Below are 15,209 nucleotides of genomic sequence, written 5' to 3'. Positions count from 1 at the left end.
GTTTCCAGTCTATACGCTAAGCTAAGCAAACAGGCTTTTGGCTGTCATAAATCTCTTCATCTAACTCACGACAAAAAAAATAAATAAATGTTGAGCTTTTCCTTGAACATTACAGCAGTGGTGTAATACCATTACATTAAACTAAACAGACTGATCAAATTTGAAGTATAATACATTCCAGCGAAATTGGCTTCATCGTTTCCCGTTCCTGCATTATAAGTGGATATGACATTTAAACATTTTACAGTCTTGGTGTCATAGAGTGACTTGTGGTCGTCAATGGATGAGTAAACACTCCAGGTAAAATGGCCAGCGCTATGATGGAGAAGCTGAGTTCAACTGCGTGGGTTAAAGCGGAAATTCACGCAAGTCTTACCACCGAAGATCAGAGGGGACGCTCGGGTGGTGAGAAGGTTTAACACAAATCTGTTACATAAGGTCACCGAGTAATCCTCGTTGCATGTCGCTACTAGAGATTAGAGAAGAAAGTGTTTGCCTTTCGCTGAGTATTAGAGTGAAAACACAAAGCACTCGGCACTACAAAAGATTAGTAGGCCTACTGAACACATCTCTACCGGGGTAATGTCCCTTCAGAATTCGTTTAAAAAAGCATCAGAAGAAGAAATATTATTTTCAATCACTAAAGCAACGCATTGTGTAACTAGCGTTAAATTCAGACACACATTGAATTACACTCAAAATAAAAAATACATCGTGAATTAATGTGAGTGATTTACAAATAGCCAGTGTATCATATGCTAACTATTGTTTAGCTCAAGGGATGGCAGTCAGGAGAAATGTTGGGGGGGTCCCTTCTGAAATAACTTCACACTTTCATAAACTTGAAAACTGTTAATGTCTCCGATGTCCTGACTTTTACTGGCAATAGAAGAATATATCTATTAACATTATGGATGCAGAACCTGTAAGCTATACAAGAAGAGTTAGAAGAATTATGGTGAAAACGGAATTGCAAGGAAATAGTGAGGATTACTTGAAATGCAAATAAGAGGTGAGTAAGTATCAATTGAATACTTGCATATGTGAACAAAGAGTGATGGATATGTGTTTAAGTAAAGCTGAAATAGTTTGTTAATAAATGGATGAGTTGCTCAAGAGACAGAATTGGCTATTATCTTGGTTATCAATTCATTGTTTTAGTCATTTTTTTAAAGCAAGAATTCCAAACATTTGTCATTTCCAGCTACTCAAATGTGAAGTGTTGATACTTTTTTTTTTCAAATATGATAGGAAATAGAAATCTTTCAGTTAGTTACTTGAATAAAACATACAATCTGACGCCCTGGGAAATCAAAACATTATTATAACATGTTATAGAAAACGAGTCATAACATAATCAGGAAAATCATGGGCAGATTAATGTACAATGTAAATAATCCTTAGTTGCTGCCTTAATTTTATAGACATGAAATGTACAGTGCTGTGAGTTAAATTCATCAACTAAATTTAAAAAAAAAGATGTCAGCTCAGCTTCACCACATAAAGCAAAATGTAGATTTATTTACAAAATACTGAAACAAAATACCATCACTAGAATACAGGCTCGAAAATCTATGCCTAAAACGGTTTATTGAACTCTATTGACTGTACTGTATATAATGCATTAAGACATCTGTAGGAGATAAGAAGTGCTACACTTGGGAAAGTAAGTGGAAGAAAGTAGCAGAAAAGAAACAACTTGAAGGGGAAGGTGTGTTAACAATATACTCTGCAGAGACGTGAAGCCGAGTTGGTGGTAGGAAATGATGTGATACAGCAGGAATACGGATGAAAAGTGCATTAGTGTTCCTACATCATTAGCTACTGCACGTAGTCTCAACCTCCTATGTGGCATACAGTATGTATGGTATTAGCGAGAAGAGCCACTTCAAATGTAAAGCATCACATCATCTCCAAACAACCGTATATTACTGACAAATATGTGACGATAGAGGGAGCGGTTGTCTTTGTGCTGTAACTTCTAACAACCCCTTTAGAAACAACGGAGACTTGGGAGGCTTGTGCGGCACAGTTCATCATGTCAGGATTTTTGAATAGTTCGCTTGCCTAACCTTATGTGAAGTCTTTGGACACGGCCTCAATGAAATTGGGAGCTGACATGAGGATGGTGAAGGTGCAGATTATGGAGAAGAGCGAGAAAGCCACCAGGCATAACCGATCCACCACCGCCGCCGCAAACTTCCACTCGCTGCAGATTGCATCCCCCTCGTCCTGCTCTCGAAAACGCCTGGCAATGTACTGCACCTCCTCCAGGATGCGAGAAACTTCTGGAGTCTGCTCCAGCAGCAAAGTCCGCGTCGTCTGTTCTGAGCGGATGTCGTGTGGGGAGGAGCCATTAAGGTGGCCACCGACTCCACCGCCGCCGCCGCCACCACACACTACCACACCTGAATCAGTGCTGGGTGGGAAAGCAGGGCTCTCTGTGCCCATCGAGTGGTAGCCAAAGTACAGGTTCATGCTTCCGTTGGTTGTGGTCGACTGGGTGGATGCCTGCCCTGGTATAGTGCTCATCTGAATGCTGCTGGTGCTGGTATGGTGGGGAGGAGGGTGGGAGTACTTGAAGTTAGGGGGGCTGTTGGAGCTCACAGCTGTTTTACTTTCCTCTCCAGGTTTCTTCATGCGGAGGAACCAAGCGCACCAGTTGAGTAGGATGACTCGGACCTGGAGGAAGAAATGAGATACGGCAGAGAGATGGAACACAGAGCAGCAAAGGGAAGGAGAGAATGGTAAATTCATATGAAAAACAGAAAGCAAATATAGAACTTTTACTCTGCAATCTTACTACTATCAGTTTTGTAGGGGCTGACGCATATTGTCTCATGGACATAGAAGAATACTTTTGCGTTGATACAACCTTCAAAATTATCATTGTATTCCTCCAACAAATGGCAGCCAGAGCCAGCCTAGCAACAGTACAGTATTTAAATGTACCAATGTGACAATGTGGTTATTATTTAGGATTGGCTCATGATTATTTGATATGAGAATCGTTGATAACCCACCCATTTAGGCATCTTCCCTCCGTGGGGGTCATGGTGGTGGAACTGTAGCACCAGGACTGTGACCACCACAGACAAGCCCACGATCATCATGGTGCTAGCAAAGTACTGAGCTGGAGAGGAGAAGAGCACACATGCATTTCCATTTGAATAGAGAACAATGACTAGAGTGTGACAGTGTAACTAAGAAGAAACATGAGAGGTAAGCATCGTATTTAGCAGGACTGTTGGCAATCCCCCTCTATTGTGGCTTTCTGGCTACGATGGAACCTCGCAAGAAATAAGACCCAATCACATTTTTCCACGTCAAAATATAATTGTCAGAGCGAATGTTGAGGAGTATTTTATGATGTCTTCAATCCATCAGTCTTCTCCAATGAAGGTAAATCTACTAATGGTTTGGTTTTACATCACTGAGCTGTCAAATGATACCGAGCAGCATCTGTGTGTCCGGCTGCCTTGTATGGTCTTATACAATGCAACTCTGTTGTTCTTCTACTGACAATAATCGTCACGTCCAATTACAGCAACTGCCAAAATCTAGTTGATACAGACTGCCGTGCGATGAATAATATGAGGTTTAAATATCTTGTCAGTAAGTCATTCAGCTCTTTTTTTCACCTAATCTGGAGATAATTAGGAAACGTCTCCACACTGACCCAGCAACCGTGCTGTGGCACCGTGTAGCCTTTTAAGCATTTGCCTTAGTTGATGAGAGTCAGGAGGAAGAAACAGTTAAATACAACTTTTTTGTTTGTTTGTTTTCGCAAAAAGACACCATCATCTTAAAAAAAAAAAAAAAGTTTTAATATAGAATGCTTCGCCTGATTCGGTACAGTCTCATTTGAATTTACCACAAATAGCATTTATTTCGATTTGAACTCAGGATCGTGTCTGTTCCCTGAGCCCCGTGTTCCCTCAGATCAGTACATCTGCCGGTGACATGCCATGGTTTTAATTGACCTATTCAGAAAAAAAAACGCCCCGATTGCTCCAAAAATCCAACAAACAGAAGCACATGGTTGATTATTATGCAGAATGATGTCACTGGACATTTGTTTCTTATCACGGTGAAGACGTAGACATCGCCCTACTCTACCTCTGGTTGGCTTTCCCTGACATTCTAACCCTCTAACGGTTCTCACTTGCAACAAGTACAAGCCAGTACTAGAAATGATAGGGACTGAGGGAATGTATGGCTGAAGCACCATAGGTCTGACCTCCCAAATTCACCTTTACAGCTGCCCTTTCAATATGAAGTTGGAGCCAGGCACTTAGCTTAGCACAAAAACGGGAAACAGGAAAACATGAAGCTGGTTCTGTCTGAGTGGATTTGTTTTACTTTTGGAAAGAGCCAGACTCGTTGTTTGCAGGATACAGGCTTTGTGTTGTAACTTTATATTTACACACAGCCATGCGTTCTCCTCTACTGTAAATCACGGCAATATCTGTGTATTTTTAAACTATTCCTTACAGTTTTGATTGTGCATTATTTCTGAGTAGATATCAGATGTCTTGCACACACAAAGCTTAGTGGTTGGAATGTAAGCAGATTGTCATTTTGATGATTCGACTTAATTATTTTTCTTTCTTTTACATCACTTTGAAACTCAAAAATAATCCCAATGAGCAATAATTGGAGCAGAGAGGTGTCTTACCAATCAGAGGTACAGAGTCTGATGTGGCAGGCATGATCTCTGCCACCAGTAACATGAACACTGTTAGAGACAGCAGCACCGTGATGCCTGGAGAAAGACAGTAGAGCACAAGCACAGAGGAAAAATTATTTCATCACAGTCTCGTTGTCACTTGTGACTTGAGAGAACTCAAAATAAACGTGACTGGTTACTTCAAAATAGGTGAAAACTGCTGTGGGTTGTCTCTCTTTTCTACCGATGAGGGTATAGAACTCACAGTTCTATATTTACCCTGACACTTACTCAGTGACTGTCATTTAAAAACAAGCTGACATTTCCAGGTCCGGGTGATTATCTTTGCTTTGTTCATCATGGAGCTTCTATTCATCAGCTAATGAGTAAAATCCAACACAAATGCTAATTTGCAGCCATAATGTCAGCATTAGCGTTGAGCAATGACAAAAATAAAAATAGATTAGCAATGACGTTGGGACTTGGTAGGTTGGGATCACAAAGGCAGGGGAGAGAAATACATTTTGTGTATGTATTTTGTGTGTGTGTGTGTGTGTGTCCCTGTCCCGCCCTGTACCGAGTGAGATCTTCTCTCCGGAGTCAGCCGGGAGGAGGAAGACCAGCAGAGCCAGACCAGAGATGAGCACGCAGGGGATGAGCAGGTTGAGGCCGTAGTAAAGTGTCCTGCGGCGCATGGTGACCGTGAATGTCACATCGGGATAGGGCTCCTTACAGCAGTCGTAGTACAGCTCATTACGCTTAGCCGGAACACCTAGGGGAGAAACGGAGAGGTGGGTCAAATATGCAGAGCCGTAACATAAAGGCTCACCCTCAGTTATGCTCGGCGAAATAAGCCATTAATGTGCAGCTGTGATTGAATGCATTGGCGGCGAGAATTAATGAACATTAATGTTAGTAATACATTTTTATTTGTAACATTTATGTAAAAAGGTCGATTTGTGGTTGGAATGTCACAGGTTTTAGTCCTTGGACGAAAATGAAAAAGAATGTGAACGTCCTTGTTATTTCATCGTAAGCAGGACAGTAGGTTAAAGATTTAATGTTTTTCCAAATCAATTAAAAGTTTTACTAAATCTACATTTGCTCGATCTGAAGGTCCAGACTAAAGTATTTTCTTGATGACCCCATAGAAAGCAGCTTGTGTGTGAAAATCAGCAAATACACTCTTGCCTAAATGAATATCGTGCATGTCATACAATGATGTCATGATATAATCTTTTATATAAGATAATAATCCTCCCAACATAGTTTCATCTTGGTTATTACAACACATTCTAGCTGGTCAAAAATCCCTATATAGCACAGCTCATTTGGATTAGTTTCCGAAACAGACAGACAGAGGTACCAAGTCATGTTTCCAGAGTCATAAATAATGTATTTTCTATGGTAAATCAAATGTATTTTCATTGTGGCGGCTACGTGTTTGAGAGCATTCTGAATCTGTACAGTGACTGAAAGGCAGTTGTTGCTCGTAAACTCTTCGTCCTTACTCTCCGTCCTTACGTCAGTGGAAGTGTTCAGTGAAATCAAGGTGATGTATTAGTTTAAGTTTATGTATGGCCCGAAAACTTGTGTGTGCATTTGTGAGTGAGATGTTACAAAAGATTTAGAGCTAGATAGATTTTAGCCCATATTGTGTGTGTGTGTGTGTATTTGTGTGCATGATTGTGTGTGTGTTTGTGTGCATGATTGTGTGTGTGTGTGTTTATGTGCATGATTGTGTGTGTTTGTGTGCATGATTGTGTGTGTGTGTATTTGTGTGCATGATTGTGTGTGTGTGTGTGTGTGTGTTTATGTGCATGATTGTGTGTGTGTGTATTTGTGTGCATGATTGTGTGTGTGTGTGTGTGTTTATGTGCATGATTGTGTGTGTGTTTGTGTGCATGATTGTGTGTGTTTGTGTGCATGATTTTGTGTGTGTGTGTGTTTGTGTGCATGATTGTGTGTGTGTGTGTGTGTGTGTGTGTGTGTGTGTGTGTGCATGATTGTGTGTGTGTGTATTTGTGTGCATGATTGTGTGTGTGTGTGTGTTTGTTTGTGTGCATGATTGTGTGTGTGTTTGTGTGCATGATTGTGTGTGTGTGTGTGTGTGTGTGTGTTTATGTGCATGATTGTGTGTGTTTGTGTGCATGGTTGTGTGTGTGTGTATTTGTGTGCATGATTGTGTGTGTGTGTGTGTGTTTGTTTGTGTGCATGATTGTGTGTGTGTGTGTGTGTGTGTTTGTTTGTGTGCATGATTGTGTGTGTTTGTGTGCACGATTGTGTGTGTGCGTGTGTTTGTTTGTGTGCATGATTGTGTGTGTGTGTGTGTTTGTGTGCATGATTGTGTGTGTATGTGTGTGTGTGTGTGTGTGTATGTGTGTAGAAACAACATAGTAATTTGAGTGATATTAATTGCACAGATTTAATTTAAAGTGTGTCACTTGGACACTGAAGAGAAATAGCCTCTGTAAGCTTCTATTAATGATGGATTGCAGACATGCAGATGCATCGTGTGTGTGTATGTGTTTGAGAGTGTGTGTGTGTGCGTGTGCGTGTGTGTGTGTGTGTACGCTGGCATGGGAATGCTCTGAGGCACCAGGACAGTGTGTGTTCTTGGCCGGGTTTGCCGCCTGGCTGTGCCTGAATAAGTGAACCATCCCTGGGCCAGCTGTCACCACAAACTATACGCATCCCTCTCCACCCCCCCAGCCAGCTGGGTACACTCACTTGGTGTTTTTTAGTATGTTTGTGTGTGAATGTGAATTATTCTGTTGGCCCCTGATTAACACCCAAACTCAGGTTAGAGGTGATGTGTGCTCTTCATTTCCACGTGGAGAGAGAAAGGGGAGAAGAAGGACACGAGTAGAAGAAAGAGAAACAAAGAGAAGAGATCAGTATGCTTCATTATAAACAGAGGTAAATTAACTGAGAGGTAGTGTGGCCAGAGTTAGATAAACTCAGAACCAAGAAAGAAACAAGGTAATGGACACAAATGGAAATAAATGGAACTGTGGAAAATAAAGGAATGTTAACAGAATAGATTCACACTTAAATACGTTGATTTGAGTTCTCTCTCCTGCAGATATCGATGAGAAGTTTGATACCGATCTGTCTGTTCAGTAAATATGAAGCTGGAGCCAGGAGACAGCCAGCTAATATGAGCATACACACTGGAAAATGGAGGGAAACAGCTGGCTCTCTACCAAGGTAACACAATCTACCATCCTACTAGAGCTTACGGATTAATATATCTTGTTTGTTCAGTTCTTACAAAAAACAAAGTGTAAAAACAATAAGTCGTTTTTCACAGTTATGTGTCATCATGTGGTTGCCTAGTAACCAGCTAAAACTCCAGGAATTAATGGCCCCACTAAAAACACAAATTGTCATTTACACTTCAGGCTAATTTTTACCCTGTTTCAAATCTTCATGCTAAGCTAACCGGCTATCAGCTGTGGCCTTACACTTAGCCTACCACATAAGACTGGTATTTATTTTCTCATCAAACTCTGCAAAAAGGCAAAAAACTGTATCTCTCAAAATGACCACCTTTCCTTTTTAAGTATACCAAGCTAAAACCACTTAACTTATGTGCAATTGTTTTTAAATCTATATGGTATAAGAGTTCAAGATGAAACTGTGGATACTGCTGCACTAAACAGCAGCAGTATTCTGCAGGCTACCTGTACAGTAGTCTAGCACTCTTTAACCAGGACTGATACAAATGTCAGTGAGAATGGCATGTTACAAGAAAGTCTGAAACACCAGCTGTCAGAGCTGTGTTCTACTGACTGGTTGTCTAACCCCCTGGAATACCACATGAAGGCTGTAGCAACTGTTTTTCTCTGTTCATCTGACTCGTAGTCCATCAGTCTTTCAGATTCCTTGAGAGAATTTGCTGCTCACACATATCCCACAGCTATTGGGAGGGCTGTCAGTCAATCATCATATCAGCTGTCACACCTCGTCTATCCCTACGTCACCATGCAAGTTCTCATCCATGTATTATTCAGAAAAGATCACCAACATATTTAGTGAGTGCACATAGCACTGCTGTATGCTGTAATACACAGCCTGCTAAACGCCCTTTTCACTTATCAGGTTTACAGTGGCCCTAATAAGCTGTCGTATATATTTGTTCTAAAATGTACATATTCTTTAGTAGAGGTATGCTATTATGTCTGTATTCCAACATGTTTCAGTAATTTTACACTGTTTTCAAGTGTTCAAATGTCTAATGGAAATATGGCTAAGTACTTTGGGGAACCGATGGTCACTGGCAAATCAAAACATTTTAAAAGGAAAAAGAAGCAGCAGTTGACAGCAGCGGCTACTAGCTTATAGCTCTGTTGTTTTAACTGTTGTTATGCACCAGGATGTGTCTTACAGTGCCTGTCTTTCTGTTTTCTTACCTACAAGATCCCACTCCCCATTGGGTATGTAGGTGGAGATGTCCACGTCCATCATCTGGAGGTCCAGCAGCCAGCCGTTGTGGGTCCAGGAGCCAAACTTCAAGTCGCACTTCTGCACATCGAAAGGGAACCACCGTACATCAATGTAGCAGGTACTCTTCAGGATGCCTGGAGACAAGGGTTGGGGAAAGTTACTTTTGGCACTTAAATGTTACTTTAGTTTGGTTTGTGCTTTGCTCAAATTGTTTATAATCTAAATTGTATTTTAATATTTCACTCTTTTAAGGGCCAGGGCTAAATTTGGTTAGACATAACTAACGTTTCAAAAGTGGTAAATCGTACAATAACACATGGAAATGCGGTGACACTTTGTTGAAACGCCCTCAATGTTTACACCGGCAATTCACCAAACCATGGGAAAGTTCCAGCCAGTGATTTAGGTGACAGCGAGGAGGGGGCTGTTGGCAGTGATGATGATGGCAATGTCATTTAATGGTGTTTTCGAAAAACAATGATGATCTCAACAGTTTTATTGCGACAAGATGCTAATGATGGGGAGGATACTATAAGAACAACCATCAATAATGGTTGTACCTTAATAGGAGATAAATTAGTGAAATAATATGTGACACAGTGAGAGGAACAGCTTGGATGTCTAACCTGGTGGGATGTACTGGCAGGATCCTGAAGCATTTACCAGCACATTTGTATGGAATGTAGCATCAAACCTCTCATCAGCACTACATAAAGAGAAGAACAGAAAATATTAACACTGTATCGAAGCAAAACAGGAAGACTTCTAGAGAAAAAGGCAACCAGAAATGGCAGTAAAAAGTATAGTATAAAGTTAATTGGGAGCAAAGTACCTGATACAAAGAAAAAACAGAAAGTGAGCATGAAGGTGACAGAGCGAGGTATAGACAAGGGGGATTAGTAGAGATCCAATTTTACTGATCATCTTGAACAAACATGGTTGTCCACCATTGAGACGTCCTTCAAACAGATAGGGATTATGTACACATCAAACCCAAAGTACGGATATCATAATCTCAAAATTATACATTTCACACAAGAACAAATTCAACCCTGGAACATTGCAGCATTTTTTTTTCCTTTCAGAGAATCTTTGACTTACATTGGAAATATTGTCGACACTTTTGTTGCTAGATATGAAATGTCTTTTTTGCATCTATTACAGTTAAAATAAACATGTTAGAAATATAATAAATTCACTTCTGATTTACTGAATGTCTTTTAAATAGTTTTCTGATGGACATATTTTAGGATCCCAAGAAGTGCAGTCAACTTAATGGTATCTGTGAACTAATAAAACATCTCTCCATCAAGGCCAAACATTCCTCGATATATGCATCTGTCATCTAAATTTATCAAACCCTCAAGTATTTGGCAACCAAGCCATTACAAATAAAGTAATAATATGAGATATTCGTGGTTTGAGGTTACTTATATTGACAACTATTGGATAGATCTCTATGGACATGTTCATGTTGTCTTCAGGATGGATTGTAATAACTTTGTTGACCCCTAACCTTTCGTCCAGCATCAACAAGAAGTCAAAATTAAATTTGTCCATTTATCTCAAAGCACAGCTGTGCATGAGAAAGCTTTACAGAGCTGCTGGCAGGGCAGTGATGGGGCGCTAAAGTGCTTCCGATGACGGCAACATAGCATTTATCCACTTATTGTAATATTGATTCATGTAATTTTTGGTACACTATGACCCCCATACAAACTCTAAATGAGGTATACTGAATGGAACTATTTTTGAACGGCCTCATCCACAGCCAGACAAACCAGCCATACCACCATCAATTATTGTCCTATAGTACATGTATGCCACTTACATTATATGAGGTGGGGAGCAGTAGGAGAGAGTGATGGGCATGCCTAAACTCTTCCTGAAGGCTTTTTGTTGGACAGGTAGAACATTAATCTTAGCAAAGTGCGCTGAGAGCAAGCCCAGGAGGCATATAACAGGACTACCCTTTACCCAACGCCTGCATCAATAATCTAAATCTAATCTTTTCATTTAGCAGAGTGGAAAAAAAAAGAAGCTGTGAGAATACTTTGGAGCAGCCGTAATTGCTCTTAATCACTGCCAAGAATAAATGAGCCAAATTAGCATTTAGCCTTGTAATGGTATTTGCAATAAATCTGCCTAATGTATACATTAATTGGGTCCCATTAGCATTCAAAACTGTTTGGGGGAGCTTGTGAAGATCTGTTATACATAAGTATGATAACACACGTGAGCATCACATGAGATTCCTTGGCGCATGTTAATCGGGTAATTTAGTAAGTGGATCAAAAGGTCATATGACATGTTAAAACGACATGTTACATTTTCAATCCCAAGTGAATCATTTAACTTTTTTTTCTGATGTGAACATTGAATAAAAAAATGGACATTTAAAAAAAAAAAAGGCTTGTCATTTACTTTACTTCCAAAGCAATACATGTTGCCAAATGTACAAAACTAAGTGTTAGTTAACAGTCAGTTAACAGAAGCAACTGAAGAAAATCAGAGGTAGAAGCCTGCTAAACCCATGGACTCCATATACTGCTACAGTAAAAAAGAGCCCTGAAGAAAAAAAGAAAATAGGCAAATAACCTTTTTATTCTCATACAGTACAGATTTCAATGGCTCAATAGAATGACATGACCCACATTAATGTTTCACGCCTTTGAAAACCCTATTACAGAAATATCATCACCAAGATATGCATCTAAAGTCAGAAAAGACACATTATTTGGTGGTTTACTTAAAAAAAACAGTCCCTTTGTGTCGCAGCTTCCCAATTCTATGTAGATTGTAAAATATTAAAAATCCTGCCTGGGACGGGACAAATGGTTCCTATATTATTCATCACAAGCACAGACATCCAGCTGTCTACCTTTTTAGATCATCCACCAGTCAGACTTTACAATACTTCATGCCCAAACTCTTGGCTAACATGGAGTGGCTACCTCACTGTGTGTATGAACTACCTTATAGTAGAAAAAAAAAATAATAATATAATAAAATAGTCGGAGCCTACCTCTCTTAAAATGCAGTCACATAGACTGGACCCTGCTGTTACTTCTGAGAAAACTCCAACATAGCAGCAGTCAGTCAAGGGTTTGGGACCTTTGGGACCTTTCCACCTCCTGCTCTACCGGCAGCCATCTTGCATTTTGGCCATCACCAGCTTGGAATTGTTGCAACCAGTGAATGATGACCATATTTGGACTGCAGAGGATCAGCGGGCGTATCTGACCAACACCAAAAACTCAACACTAAAACTGATGCAAAGCGTTTAATAATGTTAGCTTCCAAAATTCAAATGTTAAAGCAATCTTTGTATCTAAATGCATTGGTAGCATGGCAGTGACGGTAGTAAGGTAGTGTTCAATATGCATTGATATCCAAACAAAACAATATCTCAGCATATGAAGATTCTTAAGAGGGGCTTTCCTGATTTTCATTCTAAATACTATATATATATAGTATTTTGTCCTGCTACTGCAATGCATTTCCAGGGATGATCTCATCTCATAATATCTTTTTGGCTTCCTTGCTTTGTAAAACCCGAAATGAATGACTGTACTCGTGACTTATACTGCATGCATAAGGAATGTCTCTTTCAATCTGGGGCTGTGTCACGACTATATTGTTATCGTTAGCGATCGCTGATCCCCACAGTAAGCTGCTTAATGTTCTGTATCGTCTCTGTTAGACAGACAACCCTCTCCCTTCTCCCTCTCTGTCTCTCGTGCACACACACACTGATATGTGGCGAATCTGTCACTTTCCCTCCAACCCCATAACATAATCCTCAATCACCTTGAAGGTACAGCTTAAAAACCCAGAATCATCAATCAACTTGCCATGTATCATGTTGTCTTTCCGTCATTACAAGTGTGATTCTTCGAGTGTGTGATTTATGTGAGCCATGAAAAGGACAGTTGCTATAAAAACATCTTACCGTTAAATACCCTCTCTTGGGACTTGACGGTTTAATAATGGTTAATAATCACATCATATTTCTTCACCCCTCAGTGCCTTTTACAGTAAGCAACAATATAAAAAAACAGCTGTTTTACTCACATAAATAAGAGCACCAGACAAACACCACTTTAGTTTTTCCTCAAGTGGCATTCCCTTGCACATTGATATGATTTATGTTTTAGTGAGGGAGGTCCTCAAGGAAGAATCGTCTTCCATACTCTGTAAAACTGTTCAGAATGCCTGCCAATGCAGTAAAGTGATAACAGAGTGGACAGCATATGATTTTCTTCCCCGTCACTGCATTTTATTTAAGTTTATCTTGGTGTTGCAGGCACACAAATAAAAAAGAATTGAATATTCTAGATGAGAGATGAAAGAAGTTCAAGATAAAAACTTGGAGTTTCTGCAAGGTAAGCATTTTTAATTTTTTTGATAGGCCTATTGTCCTTATTGTCCCATTATTACAGTCATTTAATAGTTTTTCAGGAAAGTAAAGATCTGTATCACTCATATGTACCAGACTTATTTTCATGCTACAGCTGTCTAGTAAAAGCATAAATCTTCTGCATGTTATTTGTTTACCATGTTGGCTGCTGTCGGTAATTAATGTCTAAAGGCGGATTGCTTTTATAGGGCATGATTGGATGTATTCTTTCATCTGTACAAAATCCTGAAACACAAAAGACACTGGAAATCTATCAAGTTGCTCATTGCGAACTTAAGAGCTCCTTGAATTGTTCTAAAAAAAACTGAACACGTCTAGTCCACATTGTGAGCGTCGATCTCACAAAAAGAGACGCTATTTCTTTCTCTCATTCTTTCACAAAGGTATGAAAAGAAATGAGCTCAGCCAGATGAATGTTTCCAATTGGACCAGTCGTTTCTGTTAACATGCTGAAATTGTTTGAAGTCCAAAATAAAAGACCAAATGAATTGACTGAAAAGACAAAAAGATCTGTTGACATCTCCAGCCACTTGGCACAGTGTTTTTAGTCGTCTCGTTCCAACTGCCCATTACAGGCAACAGATGCAAAGCCCCATGGGAGTTATGGTTACGTCCTCCCAGAGGGAATTGGCTCAATCACCTCATTAAACGAGGCTGTAACCAAGAGTGAAATTTCATCTAGGGAATATTTCTACTGTGCAACAGACTCCAGGCCATCATGTTATACAGATAACAAATTAATATAAACAGAGAAGAAAACAAAACAAAAGAAATAGATACAAATAAGGTGTATGCAAATATAAAATGAAACGTGAGAGCAGTGACAGATTAGCTGTGCTGATCAAGCCAGTGTCCAGTAGCCGCTGATATAATTAACATTAGGTTTCATCATTGTGACTGCCTTAATTAATCTCTGTACTAATCACATAATCAGTCTAATTTGTGAGAGTAACACTACGCTATGTGGGAGATCTTAAACGCAGTATGGTGCGATTATCAATCACTGTCAATATAAAAGGATCCCATGGAGTAGAGATTCAATATAAAATGAATACACCAATTCTGACATTATGAAATGTTTTGCACTGGGTAACTTCAGATGTATTAAAGTAGATTGCAAGATAGTAATCAATAATACTTGGCGTGAAGAATGCAGCGATGGATATACGCTACCTGTTGTAGAGGAGGATATCCGGGACCCAAACCAGATTGGAAGGGAAGCGCAGATTCTGAACACCGGGATAGTGCTCCGGATTCCACGAAAGGTAAATGTCTGTCCAATACTGAAACATTAAAGAGAGGAAATGATGGTGAGGTGAGGACATAAAAATGAGGACGTAACACCTACTAAAACAGAAAGTTAAGTGAGCAAATGACAGAACAGTTTAGAAATAAACAGAGGTTGAACAAAAAAAAGAGATGAATGCCATATTTAAGGCTCTTCCATGTTTGGTTTGTATCCCAGTTAGGTGAGCCAATTTGTTGTTTTTGTTGTTGATCTTATTATTAGCCATGTTCACAGCTCTGACGGCAACATGCTTTCAACAGCTTAAATAGTGTTGGTACAACGCCATGGAAACAGCATATGTAATCTGGGCGTCACAGCATATTTCCTAAATGATGAAATGGCATCCTTTAACTGGGCTAATATTTCAGCAACTGTTGGCTCTT

At 39.7% G+C, this 15,209-nt stretch overlaps 1 protein-coding gene across 1 annotated transcript in view; it reads right to left on the bottom strand.

Moving 5' to 3' along the window:
* Nucleotides 1-293: 293 nt before the first annotated feature.
* Nucleotides 294-15,209, bottom strand: part of chrna8 (cholinergic receptor, nicotinic, alpha 8) — a 33,646-nt gene continuing 18,730 nt past the window's right edge. The window contains exons 4-10 of the mRNA XM_084006356.1: nt 14,712-14,821; nt 9,745-9,824; nt 9,085-9,252; nt 5,247-5,441; nt 4,679-4,765; nt 3,024-3,133; nt 294-2,682 (exon numbers count right to left, since the gene is read on the bottom strand). Coding sequence (XP_083862482.1) covers nt 2,074-2,682; nt 3,024-3,133; nt 4,679-4,765; nt 5,247-5,441; nt 9,085-9,252; nt 9,745-9,824; nt 14,712-14,821 — 1,359 coding nt within the window. The 3' untranslated portion in view covers nt 294-2,073. The remainder of the gene's footprint in view (nt 2,683-3,023; nt 3,134-4,678; nt 4,766-5,246; nt 5,442-9,084; nt 9,253-9,744; nt 9,825-14,711; nt 14,822-15,209) is intronic.

The sequence above is a fragment of the Eutrigla gurnardus genome, assembly GCF_963514095.1.
Source record: "Eutrigla gurnardus genome assembly, chromosome: 3".
Taxonomy (NCBI): domain Eukaryota; kingdom Metazoa; phylum Chordata; class Actinopteri; order Perciformes; family Triglidae; genus Eutrigla; species Eutrigla gurnardus.
This window is presented reverse-complemented; position numbering and strand designations above follow the sequence as displayed.